This window comes from Temnothorax nylanderi, unplaced genomic scaffold, assembly GCF_030848795.1.
Source record: "Temnothorax nylanderi isolate EJ_2023f unplaced genomic scaffold, tnyl_v1.0 TNYL_tig1072_pilon, whole genome shotgun sequence".
NCBI classification, from domain to species: Eukaryota; Metazoa; Arthropoda; class Insecta; order Hymenoptera; family Formicidae; genus Temnothorax; species Temnothorax nylanderi.
This window is the reverse complement of record NW_027250134.1, coordinates 18,160-41,626: the sequence shown is the minus strand read 5'-3', so window position 1 is coordinate 41,626 and position 23,467 is coordinate 18,160. Positions and strand designations below refer to the sequence as shown.

Sequence of the window (23,467 nt, the reverse complement as noted above, 5' to 3'; positions counted from 1 at the left end):
GAGTTCGCAAATCGACGATGCGCTACGTTACATTATAAATTGTATTAATTATATTACAGTTTTTTATATTTATAACTTTTAAATATATATATATGTATATACATATATGTAATATATATATGTATATATATAATATTATATATATATATATATATTTATAAATGTAAAATTGTAAATAAATGAAATAATATTATAAACACTAATCAGAAGGAAAGGATTTAGGAGTAGAGAGAGCTATGCATAATAAATACTAGATATCAAGAGACACGGTAGTGTCTCGCGCCAAGTACACGCGGAGCGAGACCGACCGTGACTCTTTTACGCGACGCGACGAGTTGCGAGTACTCGAGAGTGTTGAGATCTCATATAACGAGTGAACGGATCAAGTTTTTAAGTAGGCTTGATCGATAGCTTGGGTCGATTTGGGGGGGGTTTCTCTTATAATATTCCGCTACGTGCCCTACGAGCGGAAATATGCGACGCAAAGTCCAAATGTGAAAATTTATTTTAAGATACTACTTCTTCTACTTCTACGTCGACCGTCTCTCATGCCATGCCATCATTTCATTGGCTGGAGTCGCGTCCTTTTCACTTTTCGACACCAGGGCGGTGCTAGTATCGCCAGCACATATGTATACGTGTGTGTACTGCGCGAGTGTAGATAGTGCGTTTAGCGCGCTGTCAGTCAGTTCATATATATCACGTGATCAGAGAAAATGTCCCTTTCACTTTTTCGACACTGGCGGCGCTTTCGCGCAGTGCAGATATAGTGCGTTCATACGTGTGTGCTGTACTGCGCGCAGTGCAGATAGTGCGTTCAGTGCGCTGTCACGTCACAGTCAGTTCACTTAACCTATATCGTTGAGAGAACGGTAGTGTCGTCGGAGCGAGACCGACCGTGATGTGATAGTAACTTACGATAATTTACCTCGTTTACGCGGAGTAAATTATCGTAAGTTATCTCCCGTTTACGCGAAGGAATTATTCGTAAGTTACTACAAAAGTAACGCTCGCGTAAACGTATGATATACGTGATGATGACTCTTTACGCGACGCGACGATTAATTCAAGGTAATTGGTTTAATAATATAATTATCCTATCCTATATATAACTACGTTTTACGCGAGTGTTTACACAGGTTAACCTAGATTGTTGTGCATAACATGGATCTTTCTTATTTACTCGCATGGAGGAAACGATCGTCGCTAATCAGAGACTGTTTTTTCTTCATCATTGAGGAATATAATTATATCTTGGGTGAGTTTATCTTAGATTTTAATTATTATACTTTACTGGCAAATTTTCAAAACGTTTTATTTCATGTATCTTAGCACGTCTGAAAGAAACGAAGAGATATTAACGGAAATGAAATTTATATTATCACAGCTTTGATGAATTTATTGAGAAAGTTATGCACCGGACGATCATTCGATTTGCAATTAGGGCTATCGGTTCTCTTTATGTTATCAGAACAAGAGGCGTGCAGTTGGCTTTCCACCGTTTCTACATCGTAAGAAAATAAATCTATTTTTCGATAATTAATTTTCGATAATAATGTGTAAAGATTTATATTTGTAGATTTCAGACCGATCATATTCAGCATTGTACATCTCACTTTGGGATATGAATATTCGCGCTTGGGGCAAAATCGATCATTGACACAAACGTTTGAGAGTTACAAGCTATTGCATATTTGGGCACAACGACTGTCACGTTATTCAATAACTTCTAAAGGTACGCTCATGCATTATCATTGAGTCTATTTTTATATTAAACGCAATCTTGTTATACATATGTGTCAATGTATATATTTTTAATACATTTACAGAGTTTTAACAAATAGTGCTTCGAGCAAAAGAAAAATTTTACAGCAGATCATAAACAGTACCTAATAAAGAGAACGTGATTCCTTTATTAAAAGATTATTGTTGTAGCTTCGGATTTAATTCAATGATTGCCTTTTGAATTATTTACAAATATTACTAAAAACGTGGAATCCAACGATAACCGTTTCGAATACAAGCGTGAATAAAGGCAAATGATATAAGAAAATAATATGTATTGTGACAATTAATTTAATATTTGGATATTTACATATTTTTATACGTAGATCATTTTCGTATGATATTGAACACCAATTTAATAATCGAGTAATATATTATAGAGTTACTTATCTGTAAAGATGAAATCGATGAATTAAGAAAGAAATGTAATGGAGTTGTTGCGCAAATGGAAGATAAATCCATGTTGAAGCGATGTATCTCTACGTTATGGGAACACGTAAGCTATAAAAATGTTGGATAGTATAGTTTCTTATAATGTGAATTTTACATTTAAATTTCCAGATTACATTTTACCACTATGAAGTGTTTATTATACTAATGGATCTCATAGGAGACAAAAATATGGAAAAGAGAAATTATCTTTGCTTCTTGCAAAATTACACTCGGAGCGGGTAAATTATAATAATTTCGCATATATTAATTTTGAATTTAATAATCATACTATCAATCATGACAGGCTTCCTACACCAATGGAACACGATGAGTGGATACAGCTTAATCCTGGACATAGTACGTTGCCGCCGATAGCCCAATGGAGACTTCCGTTCTTGCTTAAAGTCGATATTTGGAAAATCATTAGTAAATATATTTCAGAAATAAATTTATGGCCAGCACTTGGATGATTACTTAACTTAATTTCACATTTTATTAATTCTCGTTACTAGCACCTGAGTTGAATTTAAGAACATACGGCAAGTGGCTTGACATCGCACCCGTACTTAATTTGGAGGCACATCTCATATGCACATTAGCTATTAAGGTGAAGTGACACAAGTATGGGGAAATAATTCTACTGCATCGAAAAATACTGCATGGTCGCTTTATCCGAAAAATACCACGTTGCTCAAAGATATCAAGAAATGTATACAACGGATGACAGATTCAGATGGATTCTATTATGGTACTGCAGCATTGTACTATGTCGTAAATCATACACCTCCGGGTGCTGATCGCGTTGCTGCCGCGAAAGAATGTTACGAGTATGCTCAGCTGGCGGCACAGAATTCCACTAAATTTGAAGAAGGAATGTTAGAAGTACGGTAATCTCTGTGTAAAGTACGTGTCTATGTTGTAAAAAATATATTGACTTCTATGGCTTTTACTTCAGAAAATTAAATCCAAATATTTGAGATTTACGTCCGAGCATATTCTACGTACGTACGGATTGGAGAAAGATGAGTATCTTGCTCTAATTGAAAATCCGTGCAAGCTGGTGTATGAATTGTATAACGAAGAAAGCATACCATTACGATATCGAACTGCAACCAACTACAGACGATATTAACGCTGCTGTTAACGAGCTGGGTAAACTGTTCTCGTTGAATACGATAAAATTGCGTATGGATTTATTGGAAGAATGGCTACAATCTAATGCCAGGTATACCGAATTGTCTCAAAGCTTTACAGAGACGTTTCTAGCGACGAAAGAGTCTGATCAGAATACCAACTATGAAGATAATTTACTTAGGTAATGTTGTTGGTACACCATTTTTTTTATATTCAATTCTAAATCAACAATTGATTGTGAAATATACTTAATTGTAGGATATGTTATATGCTGGAATATGGAGATATGGATTTGTTTGCACAATTCTTATAAACATAGGTTTCGGCAATCGTCATGGCGAGACTGAATATAGTTGTAACGTACGATATCGAGTATTTCGAATATTGCAGACTGTCGTTGATACTACAACGTTAGAGGAATTGACCAAGCAAGATATATGTACCTTTAGGTATAAATAATTATAATAAATTATTGTTTATTTTATCGGCAGAATATAAATTTTTCTTGCATATTAAAACGTTGATCTCACTTCAATATTTCAGAAAGTATATGAAATCGTTACAGTACACCGGCAAATTGGAATCTTTAGAATTATGTTACAGCGTTGATACATTTGACACATGTTGTAAACGAGATATTCAAAACTTGAGAATATCAATCCGTGATGTTAAGATACAGTTAAAAGGACTTTGCTTCTAAATTTTAGGATATTGATAATTATGAAGTGAGCGAAATGTAAATCTGTGAGGTAAATGAGAAATAGTCAAAAGAGAAATATGTTGATTAGTGCCAAGAAGAAAACGTAGCAATTAATTGGGCTGATTGAATTGGCAGATCAAAGTGGCATTTTTTTCGTATCAAGTAATGAAATGGTTTGATGTTTATATGACTAGCGTCTATGTATTATATTATAAATTATAATCTTACAATATCATAATATTTTATGTGTCGAAATATATTGACCAGTAGTCATTTTTTTATGGCACGTTTATAATACCAATTGTCTGTGGTAAGCAGTAAAATGACGTGCGATAGATGCAGGCGCACATTTGACTCGAATTAAAAATCCTATATTAAAAAAGTCATGGAGACGCGAGAAGTTGTTGTTTGGAGTCGAATATCTCGCACGTAGTGTTGCCGCTTTTCCGCGTGCGTGATTGGCTGGCGCGCGGTCGAGATTGACGGCGCGATCGAGATTGCGGCGAGTTTGGCGAGTTTCGCGTGTGTAAATCGTGCGATGTGACGTGTGTGGCGTGTGTTCGCGTGGTGTTTTGCGAGGTTAGTAGGATTTTTTATTATATAATAAATATAATTCACTATTATATATAAATATTATTGATAAAATATTGGTAAATAAATATATATAAATTATATTATACATTAATATCTTTTAACGCAATGACGTGTGCTCGCGTGGTGTCTCGCGAGGTTAGAATTTTATATAAATATACATGATATTATTAGTAAATAAATAAATATATATAAATTATATTTTACATATTAATAGGTGCTTTACATTTTTACATCAAAACTCAGATAAGTTCTCACTTGTGACGTCGTTCTAGCCTTTTTGGCAATTAATGAATAATAAAGACAGAATGACATCACAAGTGAGAATTATCTGAGTTTTGATGTAAATGGAAAGTAACTATTATCTTTTAACGTCATCTATAATGTTTCAATATTTATTGCTTGTTCGTACAAATCTAATCTAAGGTATACGTTACAGTAATTATAGATTTTTGATACAGACAGTAAATTATATTTATCTTTGTAATCATATATTTTATATATATAAGCAGATGTAATAATTACTGTTTTTGCATTATGTAAAATTTGCCTTATTTTAGATATACCGATGAATTTAATGTTCGAGAAGATCTGATGGGATTAGCTATTAGTGCTCATGGTGCAAATATTCAACAAGCGTGAAAAGTTGATGACATTACAAATATAGTTGGAAGAAAATTCATGCATATTTAAGATATATAGAGAGGTAATAATAAAAATTATTATCGCTTGTATTATTTCGAAATTGTTTTATAAAAGTTTATTAAGATTACGTAGAGATATTTTGGACAGCAGTGAAGATTGCGTTCGGGGCTTTACTGTCAAGAGGTGGTTATCAGAGAAGTAATTTAGGATATATGAGTGGCAGACAAAGTCATCTTCCAACCTAGCGTAGAGATCGCAGAGATGAATATCGTCGTACTACCGATGACGAAGACACTGTTTTAGACAGCCAAGATGTTTCAAGCATTGATAAAGGTAATAATAATAATACTTATTGATCACGCGCGTGTGTGTGTGCGTGCGTGCGCGTGTACACGTGCGCGTGTACACGTGTGCGTGTGTACGCGTGTGAAAGACGTGCTTGATCGGTAGGCTGACGCGCATATTTGTATATGTATATGAATACATTTAGAGTTAATCTATATACATTTGTTTAGGCAGTAATGCCGGCCCGTGCGACCAATCGACCATGAATAGCAAGGAAGGAACACCCGCGAACGACGTATCCATATCTAACAACAGTTCTCAGGGACCTAAAGGCCAAAGAGAACATCGGTCTCGTCCTCCTCATATGCAGCAGAGCAATAAGCCTAAAGAAACTCTGATTAATGGTACCAGTGATTAAGCAATTACGTTGCGTCGTCACCAATTGCCAATCGCTACTAACGTTGCTACGTTACACCTGATGAGAATTATTAACTCCCAGCACGTAACATGACGCATACCGACGCAAGGATTACACGATTATAGAACGCGTCATGATTAGTCTACACTCGTTGTTAAGACTGTTTGTTACCGACATAAGAATACGACAAGTTATTTAAGAAATCGTCATTCTCCTTAAACACATTAAGGACACATATATTAATATCCATGCATGGTTTAGTTTAATGATGGTAATTACACTGTCATGTTTGATATACGGATATATTTATTGGGAGATAGAGGAGTAGCATTTGGTAAGAAGGATTTCCTGATTTGTGAAACTGTGCCTCATTTTTATACTAAGCTCTCCTAACTTATGTGGATGTATCGTATGGTACACCTTGGTCACTTGTTAACGTTTAACGATCTAATATTAGGCTGGATAACGCGCGGTTGTACGTCAATTATCGCTCTGGATAGATTTTTCATCTAGATATGTCGCTCAGTACTTACACAATATATACAATTTGGTATTCGTAGTGTGATGTTCTGGTATCGAGTTTATTTAATTTAGCTTATAGTAGTCTTAATCCGATGGGCAAATTATTCAACATACTTTTCACGAATGTTCCGTATTGAGGTAAAATATGTATTGTTGCTTTGATACTTTATCACTTTATTACTCGACCCAATAATCTCGTCGATTACTTTGATACGCGCTATCGGAGGTGATTATGAAAACCGAAAAATGAATGTGACATAACTAAGATGTAACTCGATGCGGTACAAGGAAAATGGATTTCTGTTATTATTTAATCGTAACAATGGTAGGCGGCAGCTTCAAGAAATTCTGGTTCAAAGGTGTTCCCAATGATGTTCCTTTCTATTTACTTGAGAAAATTGAGTTTTTGATTTACGATTATTAGAGTTATTTAACAACACTAGATTTTTACGTTTCAAAGCTGTGTTGATTAATAACATTATGATGATGGACGAAAATGACTTGTTTGAATTTAACACGGTCAGATGTGCACAAGGAATCGATTTTTATTTCTGAATACACTTTTCACGTAATTAAGCGTCTTTTCTTTCTTTTTTTTCTCTTTTTTTCCTTTTCTTTTAATTATTATATATATATTTTTTTTACTTTTACTACAGTCTAAGCATACCTATATCAAACTTTAGGATTCGATATCGAGTTTTTTTCTGCATTGTTTCGTAGTGATTTAAAAAGAAAGTAAACGTATACTTAGTAATACCAATGTATGATGTGCCAGAGAGAAAGAATGATACATGTTTTATGATATCTAGCTAAAGTGCAGACTTAGCGCATACCTTTATTACTATAATACTAATCAGTCGAAATGTGGATGTCTGAACAAATAAACTAGCTTTACTATACTAAGCTATAAAATAGATATGATCAATTGTTTTAAATTGATTATCAACATTTATTAAAAATCAGTTATCAATTTAAAACAGTTGTTTCTTCTGTCGGATATGATAATAACTAATAGGACGTATCTCATGAATTTTGCAAAAACACATGGCGGTTGATGCAATATATCGACACCTAACAAAATAGCTGTCATTTTATCTGAATATTCTTATGGTAGCCAAAAAACTGAGATATTCTCTAAAACTTGCTTGTTTCCGATATATTTGTATTGATTGTAATTTGATCATAATTTAAAAATAAAACATTTCTGTACGTAAACTGGCAATTAGTACAATAAACCTTGAATTTCCTTTAATATAATATAAACGATGCGATATATGAATACGATTATGAGCTTATTTTGAGATTCAGCCATAATCGTAAGGTCGTAAAAAAATAAACCAATCATAATCGATTATTCTCCTTGCGTTTGAAGAATAATCGAGTGTGATTGGTCTATTTTCTTATGGCCTTACAATTATGACTAATGGCTTCTGCCCACAGGACGCGGAAACGCTTGCTGCGCAGCAAGGAGCGACGCGGTAACCAAGCAACGTGTCACTTTTCTGTAAGAACCAAAAGTTTATTAGCTACCGTGTCGCTTTCTTGCCGCGCGGCAAGCGTTTCCGTGTTCTGTGGGCAGAAGCCATAAAAGTCTATCCAGACAAACTTGCATAGGTGCATAACCATATGCATAAAGAAACGGATTGGTCTATTTCCTTATGCACATGCATACGGACCAATCAATTCTCTTATGCTTATGTTTATGCGCTATGCAAGTTTGTCTGGATTGACCTTTAAACTTTGTTATGTGCAACAGCCTTTAAGGGCCCGGACACACAGTTTTTCGTAACAGTAACAGAAAGTTTCGACCAATCGCGTTGCTTGAATCGGGAACGTATGTACGACCGTATGTTCCCGAATCGAACAAAGCGATTGGTCGAAACTTTACTGTTACTGTTACGAAAAAGTGTGTGTCCGGGGCTTAAAGACCTTCAAGTGGGAAGCACACACTTCTGCACAACGCATAATGCGTAAGCATAAGAAAATTGATTGGTCCATACACATGTGCATAAGGAAATAGACCAATCAATTTTCTTATGCTTACGCATTATGCGTTGTGCAGAAGTGTGTGCTCCCCGCTTCACACATAAAATCCCATAAAGACATAAAAGGTAATAAGCATAAGAAAATCGATTAATTTTAATCTAATATTTTCTTTTACTGGGATTACGGACAGCACAATACTTGATTAGGATTGGTCGATTTTCTTACACTTACATTTTACGTCTTTTCGGGATTTTATGTGTATAGGAAGTTTTAATAAAGATTTTTTAAGACTCCCTTTTTTGCACTTTTTCAGCCAGTAAGCTAGGTGGACCTACACAATATTTATTAAGTTTTAGACAAATCGGTGAGGAAGCCACTTTTCTTCATAATTACCCGAAGATTTATTTAAATTATAAAATAGCGACTTTTCTCAAATAAAAATTACAAGAAAATGTTATCCTTAAATGATATCCAATTACAACAAGTAAGGAATTACACAGACTAAAACCAAAGGAGAGTATACGAGACAATGCAATAAAATTTTATATGTAACAAAAACAGATGGAGTTATCCTGTATGGTTAAAATATTGCAAAAATATTGGAGATACTGATTGAAAAAGTGCAGAAAGAAGTAGAAAGATATATAATATTTGAAAGAGATTACATATTATTTTTTAATCATGTTAAATGAATAAAGCACTAAAAAAGTATAAAATAAAAAATTTTTTTTAATAAAACCGACTTCAAAAAAGCTCTAAAAAGTAAGAAAAAATGTAAAGCTTTTTTATTTTTTAAAATTTTTTCTTATTTTTTACAGTTTTTTGAAGTCGGTTCTATCTTTTTTTAAATTTTTGAGCAATTTTAAAAATTTTAATTGTTTCTTCTATTTTTTAAAATAGATTTATATATCAATTTCTATGTGACATAACAGTCACGTGTAAAATTTAATTTCATGATAAAAAATTAAATATAATTTATTTTTAACCGACTTCAAAAAGGAGGTTCTCAATTCGGCGAGTATGATGTATGTAGATATGTCCACGATTTTTTCTGAAACTACTGGACGGATGCGGTTTTCACTATAGAGCAATCCTTGCTCCGGAAAGTTTTAGTACATAAAATATCGCGTTAGAACATCAGGGTACGGAGCAGTAAGGAAATATGCTACTTAATAATTACAAGCAAATAATAAATTATTATTTTTGATTCGTATCAATTGAATAACGCACTAAAGAAGTATAAATTTAAAATAAAAAATTTTTTTAATAAAACCGATTTTTCAAAAAAACTCTAAAAAGAATAAAAAAATTAAAAAATAAAGAAGATTTAAAAGGTATGAAATAATACTTTTAAGAATTTCTTTCAATGTTTTAAAGTCGGCGCCAAATTAATAATATTCTTAAGTTTTTTTTTTTTCAATTTTTTGAAGTCGGCGCCAAATTAATAATTGCTAAATCAATTTGACGTCGACTTCAAAAAATTGAAAAGAATACTTATAGCGTTTTTCTTTGGCAGAACTGGAGCGTACTTGTAAGTGCGCACTAATTCTGCCAATGAAAAACGCTATTAAAATTATCATTAATTTGGCGCCGACTTCAAAAAATTGAAAGAAATTCTTAAAAGTATTATTTCATACTTTTGAAAGCTTCTTTATTTGTTAATTTTTTTCATTTTTTATTCTTTTTAGAGCTTTTTTTAAAGTCCGTCCTATTTAAAAAAAAATTTACGTTGAGTCATTGCGTGACAAGAAAAAGCAAATTTTTTTTTCTTTAAATTTTTAAACAATAATTGATATAACTGATGCTATAAATCATGATCACATCAACGATGAAGATAGCTACAGCGTGTTTTATGTAATATATGATTCTTTATTCTTTATGATTAAGATATCATAAAGTTAAAAAAAATAGAAGGAAGAAAAAATAAAAAAAAGGAAAGAGGAGAGCCAAGAGGCAGAAAAAAGGAGAGAGAGGAAGAGGAAGAGGGGGAAAGAGAGAGAGAGAGGGGGGGGATAGCAAGAAAGAGAGGGAGGAAGAAAGGGAGGGAGGGTAGAGGGGGAGAGGGAGAGAGAAGGGAGAGAGGGAGAGCGAGAGAGAGAGAGAGAGAGAGAATTAGTGAGAATAAGAAAAAATGGCTGCAAAATGCGAAAAGAGACAGAATTAGGACGACAGGATATGAATTTAAGAGAATAGATGAGAATAAAATTGAATAATAGGACATGAACAAAAATCAGAGAGAATCAGAGAAGATAAAAAAGAATGGGAGAAATAAAGAGAAGACAATGAGCGAAAATAAAGCATTATGAGTGAGAACAAATAAGAATAAAAAAGAATGAGAGAAGGTAAAGCAGTAAAATGCAATAAAATTAGAAAAATGATGCAGAATAGATGAGAAAGAAGGAAACTATACAAAGACAGTGGAAGGAGACTACATAAAGATAGTGATGGAAAGAACGTAATTGAGAGTGAATCAAACAAATTAAATAAAACAAAATGAGATAAAATGAGAGAGAATGAGTAAGAATGAAAAAGATTGAAAAAGTACAAGGGAGTCTGAAAAATAAAATAATATGTGATTAATTAATAAGAGAGGGAGAGGGACTTTTGGTGTAGGAGGCGGTGGAAGCGGGTGGTTAGCAAGCGCGATAGAGAGCGAAAAATAAAGCATAGAGTGAGATTAGGAGTAGTAGCAGAGAGGAGAGTAGTGGTGGAGGGAAGGGAGAGGTGGCGAAGGCGGTGGAAGTGGTGGCGAGAAGCAAGGAAGGGTAGAAGAGGAGATGTTAGTTAGTAACGGTGTGTGGTCAGAAAGAGGTTAGGGACACCTTAGAGAAAAAGTGAAGTTTGGCAGGCGGTTGAGAGGTGGTGACATCGCGGGTGAAGAGTAAGAAAGGCTGAGAGAACAGGTAGTGACATCTCGGAGAGAGAAGGGAAGGAGTAGGGCGGCGGTAGATTTGAAGCGAGATAGCGAGAAAAGGAGACGATAGAATAAAGAAGGTGAGAGGAAGGCAGGGGATAAAAAGGAGAGTAGAGGGGATGAGAAAGGAAATTGAGGGAAAGGATAAAGCGGATATGGATGATTATTTTAAAAGAAAAGGAAAGGAAGGGGGAAGAGGAGAAAAGGAAAAGGCGTTTAAAAGGAGTAGGAAAATGGTGAGATCGCCAGAGGGGAAAGAACAGATTATAAGGATAATGAGTAAAATGATGGAGGAAATACGGAAATTAAAGAAAGAACAGAAAGAGAGGGTAGAAGGTAGAAAGCAAGAAAGAGAAAGAAATGATAAAAAATGAGATTAAGAAGATGAGGGCGGATGTGGAAGAAAGAAAGGTGAAATGGCAGAAGGAAAGGGAGGAATTGAAGAAGGAGATAGAAGAGTTGAAAGAAAGACTGGAGAGTATAGAGAAGGAAAAAGATGGAAGGAAGGAAGGGCAGGGAGAAGTGAAAGAGGAAGGAAAGTAAGAGATAGGAAAAAGAGATAAAGCAATGGAAGTGAAAGTAAGAGAGCTAGAAAGGTGGGGAGAGTTAGAAGAGAGAGACAGAAGGAGAAACAATATAGTAGTAAAAGGGGTGGAGGTGGAAGAGGGAATGCTAAAAGAAGCGGTAGAGAAGATATGGCTAGATATGGGGGTGGAGGGAGAAATAGAGGAGGTAAAAGAGATAGGAAGTAAGACGAAGAAAGAGAAGAAAATGGTTTTAATTAGGTTAAAAGATAGAGAAAGAAAAAGAGAGGTAATGCAGAGGAAGAATGTGTTGAAAGGAAGGATGGAAAGAATAGAGGATGACATGACCTTGAAGGAAAGAAAAATGTAATGGAGCCTGTAGAGGATAGCTGAGAAGGAGAGAAGGAATAGGAGGAGAGCTTGGGTAAAGTACGGAAAGATTTGGATAGAGGGGAAGTGGTGGAGTTGGGATGAGGAAAAAGAAGTAAAAAAGAGGTAAAGTAGGGGAGAATGGGGAAAGGGGGAAGAAAGGAATGCAGGAGAAAGGAGGAGGAGGGGAAAGAACAGGAAGGAAGCCTAAAGATAGGCTTTTGGAATGTAGCGGGAGTGAAGGAAAAACAAGAAGGGTTTTGGGAAAGGATAAAAGAGTGGAATATCGTGAGGTTGGTGGAGACGTGGCTGGAACAGGAGGAATGGGAGAAAATGAAGAATAGGGTGCCAAAGGAGTTCAACTGGAGTATACAGGGTGCAAGGAAAGAAAGAGTTGGAAGAAAAGGAAGAGCAATAGGTGGAATAATGATGGAAGTCAGAAAAGGGTTAGAAGAGGAAGAAGAATGGGTGGAGAAGGAGAGTTCAATGATTAGAGAAGTAAGATGGAAGAAGGAGAAATGGAGATTGGCAACAGTTTACGTAAGCGGCAACTTGGATAAGATGATGGGTAAGATAAAATCGGTAAAAGAGGGGGAAGGGAGAGAGGAGAGATGGATATTGGGGGGCGATTTCAATGCGAGAACAGGGGAGAAAGGAGCGCTAGAGGATGGAGAAGAGGGAGTTGTTGAAAGAAAATCAAAAGATAAAATGATAAATAGGTAGGGGGAAGGGCTGATTAGATGGATGGAAGAGGAAGGATGGGAAATTATGAACGGAGCAAAGGAGGGAGATGAGGAGGGGGAGGTGACTTTTACAGGAGGAAGGGGGGAAACAGTGATCAATTACGCAATAGGAGTTAGAAAAGCTTGGGAAAGAGTGACAAGATTGGAGATGGGGTGTGAGGTAGATTCGGATCACCAATCAGTAGCAGTACGGGTGGACAAAGGGGGGGGGGGTTGGTGAGAGGAGAGGGACAATAGCGGAGGGAGAGAGGTGGGTTTAAAAGACGGACTGGTCGAAAGAGGCAAGAGAGGAGTTTAGAAGAAGGACGGAGGAGGTAGAAATAAGTAGGGGGGCAATAGATAAAGAGGTCGAAAAGTTGACAAAAAGAATTAAGATGGAAGTAAGGGTGAGAAGAGTAAAAAGAGGGGCAGAAGGAAAGGGAGTATGGTGGGATGGGGACTGTAGGAAGAAGAGGGAGGAGGTAGAAAAGTTATTAAGAGACTGGAAAAGAGGGAGAAAACACAAAGAAGATCATAAGAGAAGAAAGAAGGAGTATAAGGAAATGTGTGAGGAAAAAGGAAGAAAAAAGGGAAATCTGCTGAAAGAGGCAAGAGAGGCGAGAACAGAGAAGCAGGTGTGGGAAGTAATAAACAAGGAAAGGAGAAGAAGGGTAGAAATTAATAAGGAGATAACAATAGAGGAGTGGGATAAATACTTTAGGGTGATGTTAGAAGGAACGGAATACAAGCGAAGGCTTGGAGAAGGAGAGGAGGGAGAGTAAGGGGCGGAGGGGGAAGTGGAGAAAGAGAAGGAGATAGGATGGGAGGAAGTAGAGAGAGTGCTGAAAGGGCTGAAAAAAGGTAAAGCGGCGGGAGAGGACGAGATAGGAAATGAAGTGTGGAGTTATGGGGGAAGTGGTTTAAGAAAGGCGTTATGGGAAGTATGCAGGAGAGTATGGAAAGGAGAGGGTTTTCCAGAGGCGTGGAAGGACGGAGTAGTCGTTCCGATAGCGAAAAAGAGGGGCAAAAGAGGTGAGTGAGCATAGAGGGATTACGCTGATGCCGACGGCGTACAAAGTGTACGCGTCGATATTAGCAAATAGGTTGAGGGAAGAGATGGTGGAGAAGGGGATGATTCCAGAAAGCCAAGCAGGGTTTAGGAAGAGGAGAGGAGTGGTGGACAACCTTTACACACTGAATTATGCGATAGGGAAGCGATTAAAGAGGAAAAAGAAGGTAGTGGCTGCTTTTGTCGATCTAAGGGCAGCATTTGATTCAGTGGACAGGAGGGTTTTGGGAAGATGTCTGAAAAAACCATGGGTGAGTGAAAGGTTGGGAAAGAGGATCATGGAAATATACGAGAAAACAAAGAGTGTAGTGAGGGTGGAGGAAAGATACGGAAGGAAATTTTGGATAGCGAGAGGGGTAAACGGAAAAATTAACAGAGCCGATCAGGATTTAAACTCGAAACCTTTCATTTTCTACCTTCGTAGTCTGTTACTGTGTGTGTCTTGACAATTGCTTTACCCCACATAGCAAAATGTTGGCAGTATGCCGACAGCATGCCAGTATTTATCTCATAATTTCGCAGCAAGATCTTATGCTGTGTTTTTTATTCTATTCGATTTGATTTTTACTACCTTATAATCTGTTTTATCAATAAGAATGCCAGTTTACGTTGCATCTCAATTTTATATTTAAATATAAAACTGCATTATGAGAAAAATAAAAACAAAGAAAAATTTAATTAAATAGTTTTAGGACGTTACAAACATGTAAAATGATCTAATATTATCAATAATATATTCACTATTATTTAAACTGTACAATTAGTAAAAGAAAGGGTAAATTTTATTTTTAATAATTGCTTTTGAATGATTCGTTTTTAGCAGATTTTATATATAAAAATCAATAAATTTATGAAGTATGGGTTTTTACGTCTTTAATTATATAAGTAAATTAGGTCCTCATCAGCATAATAATATGATATGATGAATTTTTTTTAACGATAGGTTTAAACGATGGTTGCTGTAACTTCCGCAAATTTTAAAATATCGAGATAAATTTTTTTTTTAATAATAGAATATCATGTATTTAAAAATTTTTTTTGAATTTTTTGAGAAATGTTTATTTTCGCTGTAACTTCCGCAAATTTTGAGATATTGGTCTGTTTCAAATTCCATTAAAATTTTCAGTCTTTTCTACCCCTATTTCATATATAACTCATTAAGATTTGGTTGATTAGATCTAATTTTGTAAAGTTTTTATGTTTGTACGCATTCTCTGATATTTAAACATCTGTATCTCATGAAGTAATAAACCAAATCTCTCTTAATGAATTATATTTGAAATAGGGGTAGAAAAGACTAAATTAAATATAATTAGAAAATTACAGTGTATTGATACTATACGATAATCTTTCATTAGTAAATGTTCAAAGAACGTTCTTTTCTATTTTCCGACAGATAAATTTTTAATTAAAAAAAATGGTGCAAATTAGAAATTTGCACGTTGCTTCCTCATCATTTCAAAGAGAGGAAATTAGAAATTAGCACATTGCTTAATCAACATTTAAAGACGCACACACATAAGCTTCCTCTATGAGGAATCTAAAATAATAAATAGTAATTGCATTAAATAAAATACAATAAGAGGAACTTTGTGTGTGTCTTTAAATGTTGATTAAGCAATATGCTAATTTCTAATTTGTACCATTTTTTTTTATTATATTGTATATATAAAATATTGTACTAGATATGATCATTGTTGTATTAGTTGTTCCACTGTACTGGAAAAGTAATGTGTAACAATTAAGTCTTAAGCTACAACTACATCTATCGTAATGTTCACCGTAAGCGATCGTAACGCTCATCGTAATCGCTATCGTAAGCTCATCGTATGAGTTGATTCAGCTTGAACTCTTTACGTAACTTGTCAGCTTTCTCGACGTGTGAAAAAAAATGTGTTTATAGATATATTATACATAGATATACGGTTTATATACGACGGCTTCATTGCTTACGACCACGATCAAAGCGTTACGATAGATGAGTTGTAGCTTTAATAATGATAAGGTCCACCAATGGCGATCATGAACTCATTTATATACATATATATTATAAAAGCTTCACGTTTCGTCAGAGTACACTTTTGAAATATATTAATTTCGCAACACGTATCGATGGTTTTTCGTAATTAATACTTCCATTTTTTAAATAAATTATTTATAATATTTACGTCATTCACAACTTTATTTATAATATAAATGAAAAATGTAGAAAGAATTAATGTAACTTTAAAAAAATTGATATTAACTGTATTTTTTCTAAGTTTTCTTAATTTAATGTGCTAAAAGGGATCATGAAATTTAATTTTTAAGTAATAATATGTATAATTAATGCTATAATTTATAATTATTTCAATAATAATATAATTATAACTATAATAAAATTATAAAGAAATTTATTTGTTGTGTACAATTGTTACATTTTTTTTACAATCAAGGTTTTATAAAATAAAGAAAAGAAGAAGAAAAGAAATAAAACTTAAAAAAATTAATTTTGATCGAGAAGTAGATGTGTCTTGAGTCGATATGTATCGCGCTGTCGATATGTATTATTATACTATCACTTTTCCGCGCGAGAGTGGTTGGTTCATTAAGATGTCGGCGAGTTCGATAAATAAAGAAATAAAGAAAAACAAAGAAATAAAGAAGAATAAGTAAATAAATAAATAAATAGATAAATATAAATAAAAACAAAATATTAGAGATAGTAAAAATAAAAAAAAGGATGGCGGTAGAAAAGATTAAATAAAGAATGGAAGAAGAGATAGTGAAGAAAAAGGGAGAGCGGGAGAAGGAAAAGCAAAGGAGGTATAGTGGGATAAAGAATGTGAAGAGTAAGGTGGAAAAAAGAAATATGGGAAAGAAAGACGAATATGTAATAGATTATCTTTCGATAAATAAAGAAAAAAAATAAGAAAATTAATAACAAAGAACGAGTATGTGATAGATTATCTTTCAATAAATAAAATAAAAAAATAAAGAAAATTAGAGGTAGTGGTGGAAATATTGAAAAAATGGAAGAAGAGATAATTAGTGAAAAAAAAGGAAGAATGGGAGAAGTAAAAGCACAGGGGATAACAAATGTGAAGTGTAAGAAAAAAAAAAGAAAAATAAGAGCCGAGGAAGCGAAGTGTGATAAGTCTTATGCGAGAAGTAAAAAGAAAGAAGAAAACAAAATATGGGAGAGACAGATGTGTGAAGTGAGCGGAGAGAAAAAAAGAAACAAGTGGTGGCGAATGGACATTGGCACAGTGGATGAGAATGGGAATACATTTTAACGGAGAGAAATGGTGATGTGGGACGAGTGTTTTAAGGTGAATGGAACGGAAAAAGTTTGGACGTGAAAGCGCGCGCGTAGCGCGCGCTGCGTGCTAGTCCTTTCTAAAAAAAGGCATGTTAAGTCGATAGTCGAATTTATTGTTGCCGCTTTTCCGCGATGCTGATTGGTTTTCTCGCTGCGCTTACTTCATTTGCAGCTGTCATCGTATATTTTGACAGTTGTGTGTATCAAGAAATTAATAGTGTAATAGTAATAGCATAATGTTAAAGCTAAATAGCGCGCGCGAAGCGCGCGTCTGTGGTGCTAGTACAAATAAATTGTAATAATGTTATAATATGAAGTTTGTAGTTCGTGGTTAGTCTTTTGAAAGAGAGGAGATAAATATTAACTTGACATTGTTTTCTGCTGAACGCACCTGATGACATACATGATGTCCGTTGATTATACATTGTACCCATGTTCTTTAAATTACGCCAACTACAAAGAGAATATATATATTGCTTTGAAAAATAATTGTAGTGCAACTACTCTTAAAAAATAAAACAAAATTGTGTTACCTAACTCAACCCAAGTGGTATGTATCTTTGTATTCCTGAGGATCTTTCTATCAACCCAAGTGGTAGTAGTTTTAATTCTCCTTGATAAAATTATAATATTACAAAGAATTATTTAATCATTTTAATCACAAAGAATTAAAGAGGTAACATTATAAAATAAAAATATTTAATTAAAATAAAATAAATAAATTTTTCTTGTAATATGTATTTACGGTGTATTCATAGAAGATATCCATATGTATTGTAAAAATTGCAATTTTATTTATATATATTTTTAAATATGATTTTGAAAATACTTATTATTAGCAAGCTATTTTTATGTATTTTTACAACATGCGTTTTGTACAATGCAACATTAAACATTTGCTATTTTATTACTTGGTCAAATAATAACAAATACCTAATCATAAGTTAAAAATTTACATATCTAAAAAATATATTTAAGTGTTATTATAAAAGTATAAATTATCCTCTAGAATTATAATATTACATATCATTATTTATATTTAGTTTCAAAAGAAGAAAATCATTATACTTGTATAGTTAATCATAAAAGGCATGGTGATAATAGTTTATCGCTGCATTATTATATATCATAATTTAAATAAGACTTCATTATGTATCACATTTCTGTTACTTGAAAAAAATGCTTTTTAATTTTAATTTATGTAACATACATGTACACGCTTATAATATATTAATTGACTGTATTTTTTCATAGATTGAGAACAGTTCTACGGCGAAAGATGGAACAGGAAGTTTCGAAGAAACAATCGTATCATTAGACGAAAGATTTACTAAAGTATTGACACGACTTCTAGATCGAATTTGTGATTTGGGTTGTGATAATAACAATGAGAAATTACTTAATGTGTTATGTCGGTAAGAATTTTATTTATATAATTTTTATGCATCCTTTTTTTCTCACACAATTGATATAAAATTAGATACTAATTAATTTCTAAATTATTTATGTTTGAATTAGACTTGACTTCAACATGTTTTACACCGACATACTAATACGTCGAGGGAAAGAAAAGACTGTCCCGCAGCAAGATATATCTGGCTAGTAATATATTATTTCTCATTTATGCGTACATTGCACATGCAGACGTTGTACGCATGCATGCATGAAAGATGGAGTAGACAATAATCTGATCAATATTACATGTTTTTATTGTTTTTTTATTTTACAAAAAGAAATGATTATTTCAGGGTATATAAGAGTACATAATATAATGGAAGTATATATATAATATAATGGAAGTATATAATATAATGGGTATATGGAATCTTATCTATCTATACTGTCTGCCTCTGCCTCTGCCTCGTCTAATGCCCCAATGATAGTATGGTGATGAAAGTCTGTACAGAAAGGCCATAAATCTTTCTTCTTGCCGCCGTATTCCCGTGGCTCTGCCTCTTGGTCTTTGAACTGTAAAATAATATGTATATTGTATAAGAAATTTTATGAATTAAATACATATAATATGAATTAAATTTATATATAACGAGAAGATATTTATTAATTTCGATAAACATATTACCTTGTCTATTATCTTCGGTATAAATTACGGTACTGCACAACTTGTATCAGTTGTATTGTGGAGTCCACTCTTATAATGTGGCATACTTTTGAATTGATAGTATAATTACTGTCATTAATAACAATTCTTTCCACTGAAATATTATTTATGGTAATAGGAGAGAATAAATTATATATAAATAACCAGTACGTTATAGTGAGCTATGTTCTCTTCTAGCTATATTAATTTTTGCCATCATATTGTGACAGCAGGCTATGCACCATTTCTGCTGTGTTTCTGCTGTTATTAGCTCATATGGCTCATGTCCAATTCTTGCTACATTTTTACTATCACATTGTGACTGCATGTTGTGCACGATTTCTGCCGCGTTTCTGCGATTACATTGTGGGCAGCAGATCGTGCTGCTAGAAAATAAGCTTAATGAGGACGCAGGGGACAGGAATCTGCTCGATGGTCATGCTCGGATCTGCTGGCATACTGTCGGCATTCTGCTAGCATTTGGCTATTAGGGAATAGTGTAATAGTAATAGCATAATGTTAAAGCTAAATGGCGCGCGCGAAGCGCGCGCGTCTGTAATGTCTAGTGTCATATATTGAGAGACCGACGTATCTTACGAAGAAGTATCTTAATAAATAAAATTTTTACATTTGTTTGGACTTTACGTCGTAATATCTTTGCTTATTAATTTACCTACTAGATCGATCGATAACAATGCGAGCGCGATATCGAAACTGGCGATACTATAGTATCGCCAATGTCGAAAAAGTGAAAGTTACATTTCTCTGATATATATATATATATTGAGATATATTGAGAGACGTCGACGTTAGTAGAAATATCTTAATATAAAATTTTCGCATTTCGACTTTGCGTCGCAATATCTCCGCTCGTAGGACACGTTGCGGAAAAATAAAAACACGTTGGCCTTTGGCCAACTCGAACGTGCGTATCCCATACGTATAAAAGTAAAGTACCAGTTCAAATACAGATAGCGAATTGGTTTCAGTCATAAAATGTTCCATAATTTATGTGCTTTTAAAATATGCACAATGAGATTTCCATGCTTATTCCCTTTCGCCGACCTGAACGTGAATACCCCATACGTACAAGAGTAAGAACCAGTTTAAATACAGATAGCGAATTGATTTTAGTTTTAAAATGTTTCACATATTATATGCTTTTAAATTATGCATAATGAGATTTCTGTGCTCATCCCTTTCAGCCGATCCAAATGTAAGCACCCTATACATACAAGAGTAAAGTACTAATTCAAATATAGATAGCAAATTGGTTTTAGTCTTAAAATGTTCCACAATTTATATGCTTTTAAAATATGCACAATGAAATTTCTGTGCTCATCCCCTTCAGCCGACCTAAACGTAAGCACCCTATACATATAAGAGTAAAGTACCAGTTCAAATACAGATAGCGAATTGGTTTTAGTCTTAAAATGTTCCATAATTTATATGCTTTTAAAATATGCACAATGAGATTTCTGTGCTCATCCCCTTCAGCCAACTCAAACGTAAGCACCCTATACATACAAGAGTAAAGTATCAATTCAAATACAAATAGCAAATTGGTTTCAGTCTTAAAATGTTCCACAATTTATATGCTTTTAAAATATGCACAATGAGATTTCTGTGCTCATCCCCTTCAGCCGACTCAAACGTAAGCACCCTATACATACAAGAGTAAAGTATCAATTCAAATACAAATAGCAAATTGGTTTTAGTTTTAAAATGTTTCACAATTTATATGCTTTTAAAATATGCACAATGAGATTTCCGTGCTTATTCCCTTTTGTCGACCTGAACGTGAATACCCCATACGTACAAGAGTAAAGTACCAGTTCAAATATAGATAGCGAATTGATTTTAGTCTTAAAATGTTCCACAATTTATATGCTTTTAAAATATGTACAATGAGATTTCTGTGCTCATCCCCTTCAGCCGACTCAAACGTAAGCACCCTATACATACAAGAGTAAAGTATCAATTCAAATACAAATAGCAAATTGGTTTTAGTTTTAAAATGTTTCACAATTTATATGCTTTTAAAATATGCACAATGAGATTTCCGTGCTTATTCCCTTTTGTCGACCTGAACGTGAATACCCTATACGTACAAGAGTAAAGTACCAGTTCAAATATAGATAGCGAATTGATTTTAGTCTTAAAATGTTCCACAATTTATATGCTTTTAAAATATGCACAATGAGATTTCTGTGCTCATCCCCTTCAGCCGACCCAAACGTAAGCACCCTATACATACAAGAGTAAAGTACCAATTCAAATACAGATAGCAAATTGGTTTTAGTCTTAAAATGTTCCACAATTTATATGCTTTTAAAATATGCACAATGAGATTTCCATGCTTATTCTCTTTCGCCGAGCTGAACGTGAGTACTCCATACGTACAAGAGTAAAGTACCAGTTCAAATACAGACAGCGAATTGGTTTTTGTCTTATAATGTTCCATAATTTATGTGTTTTTAAAAACACTACAAAAAAGCGTGATATTCGTACAAAATTACCTTTTTTCAAAAAAATGCGCCAAGTACACGCATAGTAGTATATATGTATTATGTTGTTACCTCGAAAAAAAACAAAGTGGTAGTATTATACCTCGAAATAACATCCTGTACATACTGTTTATAAAATGCGTAATACTACAAAAAGGCGTGATATCTATACAAAATTACCTTTTTTAAAAATGCATATTTACCCTATTATATATAAATAAAGCAAATTATAATTTTGAAAGAAAAAATTTAATAAATATTTTTAACTGTAGAAACGTAAAAAATACGTTTCTTAAATCATGATTTAAATCATATTTTAAACACATTTTTGTTCAAACGTTTCTTAATGGTTCTTTACGGTTATGAAACTAACTATATATACGTTCAAAAAACGTATAACTAATATTATGTGCTACCTGGGTTTTTTACGAGCAGAATCAATCACTATTTGTACTTGCGTTTGGGAATAATTTGTACTGTAAAAATATAAAGTTTTATTAGTAGAATCAATCACTACTTGTACACTCGGGATAATTTGTGAAAATATAAAGTTTTAGATTTTGTATCCTTACCGTTCGTTCGGAAACTACCCTCGATTTTCTCTACTTTAAAGTATTTAAAAAATTTGAAAATTTAAAGTAGGGGAGACCGGGGTTAACTCGACACTATTTTTTCAAAGGTAATTTTTAATATTTAATTAAAATTTTTAGGCAAATTTAATGGTATATATTTAAAGAGTGTTCCTTCAGGTACAAAATTGATTCAGAAAGTTTTGCTGTACGTCGCTCTGTTTTGCCGCCAGGAAAGCAAAAATGACGCAAAGACAAATTTTCGAATTGAAAAATGCCGGGGCAAACTCGACACCCCGCCGGGGCAAACTCAACACTTTGTCTGATCGACACAATTTGATTTGGAACTTATTTTTTACTGTCTGAAAATAAAAATACATTGTTTATTGTGTATTTAAAAAGTACAAAAATTCGGAATAAAGTAGCTAGAATCATTTGAAATCATGAGAACAAAAATTGTTGAACTTTCAATTATCTTCATCTAAATCATGTCTGAAAAACAATTAATGCAGGTAAACTCACGATCGGACGTACGCATACATTTGTCATGATGAGCCATACGGCTGCATGACAAGCATCGTTTGTTACTGGGAGCCGATGAAACGGCGTGGTATTGACTTTGCCTCGGACGTCGTTTTTTACTTTTGTCACTTCAAAAATATGAAAATTTTGAAAATATCTAAAAACGATTTATCGGATTCATATAGAGCATCAAATTTTCCATGAAAATCACTTACATATAGGTTTGCAAGATTAAAGCTTGATGAAAGAGTAGAAATTTTCGAGAGATCAGAAAAATTACTTTTCACCATCAAAAATGCTTATGTCGCGCTAAAAATTACACCATAACTCAGAATGTCATCAAATCCTGTTGATAATACTAGCACATAAAGACG

At 33.7% G+C, this 23,467-nt stretch overlaps 1 protein-coding gene and 1 long non-coding RNA gene across 7 annotated transcripts; one reads left to right on the top strand and one right to left on the bottom strand.

Annotated features, from left to right (window-relative positions):
• The first annotated feature begins 621 nt into the window (after positions 1 to 621).
• Positions 622 to 19,434, top strand: LOC139786548 (uncharacterized). 6 transcript variants are annotated; one of them, XM_071725697.1, is made up of 14 exons: positions 914 to 1,071; positions 1,140 to 1,258; positions 1,333 to 1,511; positions 1,580 to 1,735; positions 2,166 to 2,281; positions 2,347 to 2,456; positions 2,522 to 2,643; positions 2,730 to 3,099; positions 3,173 to 3,532; positions 3,610 to 3,800; positions 3,895 to 4,100; positions 18,652 to 18,812; positions 18,916 to 18,995; positions 19,146 to 19,434. In XM_071725697.1, exons 5-8 carry the CDS (start codon positions 2,231 to 2,233, stop codon positions 2,831 to 2,833), a joined length of 387 nt encoding a protein of 128 aa, XP_071581798.1. In that variant the 5' UTR covers positions 914 to 1,071; positions 1,140 to 1,258; positions 1,333 to 1,511; positions 1,580 to 1,735; positions 2,166 to 2,230; the 3' UTR covers positions 2,834 to 3,099; positions 3,173 to 3,532; positions 3,610 to 3,800; positions 3,895 to 4,100; positions 18,652 to 18,812; positions 18,916 to 18,995; positions 19,146 to 19,434. The 6 variants fall into 6 exon arrangements, 4 of the variants coding, with proteins under 4 accessions (XP_071581798.1, XP_071581797.1, XP_071581795.1 ...); XR_011722338.1 differs by lacking the exons at positions 2,166 to 2,281; positions 18,652 to 18,812; positions 18,916 to 18,995; positions 19,146 to 19,434 and adding exons at positions 5,203 to 5,348; positions 5,411 to 5,620; positions 5,803 to 6,173 and having other exon boundaries at positions 622 to 1,071; positions 3,895 to 4,630; XR_011722337.1 differs by lacking the exons at positions 18,652 to 18,812; positions 18,916 to 18,995; positions 19,146 to 19,434 and adding exons at positions 5,203 to 5,348; positions 5,411 to 5,620; positions 5,803 to 6,173 and having other exon boundaries at positions 622 to 1,071; positions 2,166 to 2,456; positions 3,895 to 4,630.
• On the bottom strand, positions 19,084 to 20,565 carry LOC139786549 (uncharacterized). Its single transcript, XR_011722339.1, has 2 exons — positions 19,478 to 20,565; positions 19,084 to 19,365 (listed from the first exon to the last, which is right to left on the bottom strand). It is a non-coding gene; the product is annotated as an uncharacterized lncRNA (long non-coding RNA).
• Positions 20,566 to 23,467: the final 2,902 nt, after the last annotated feature.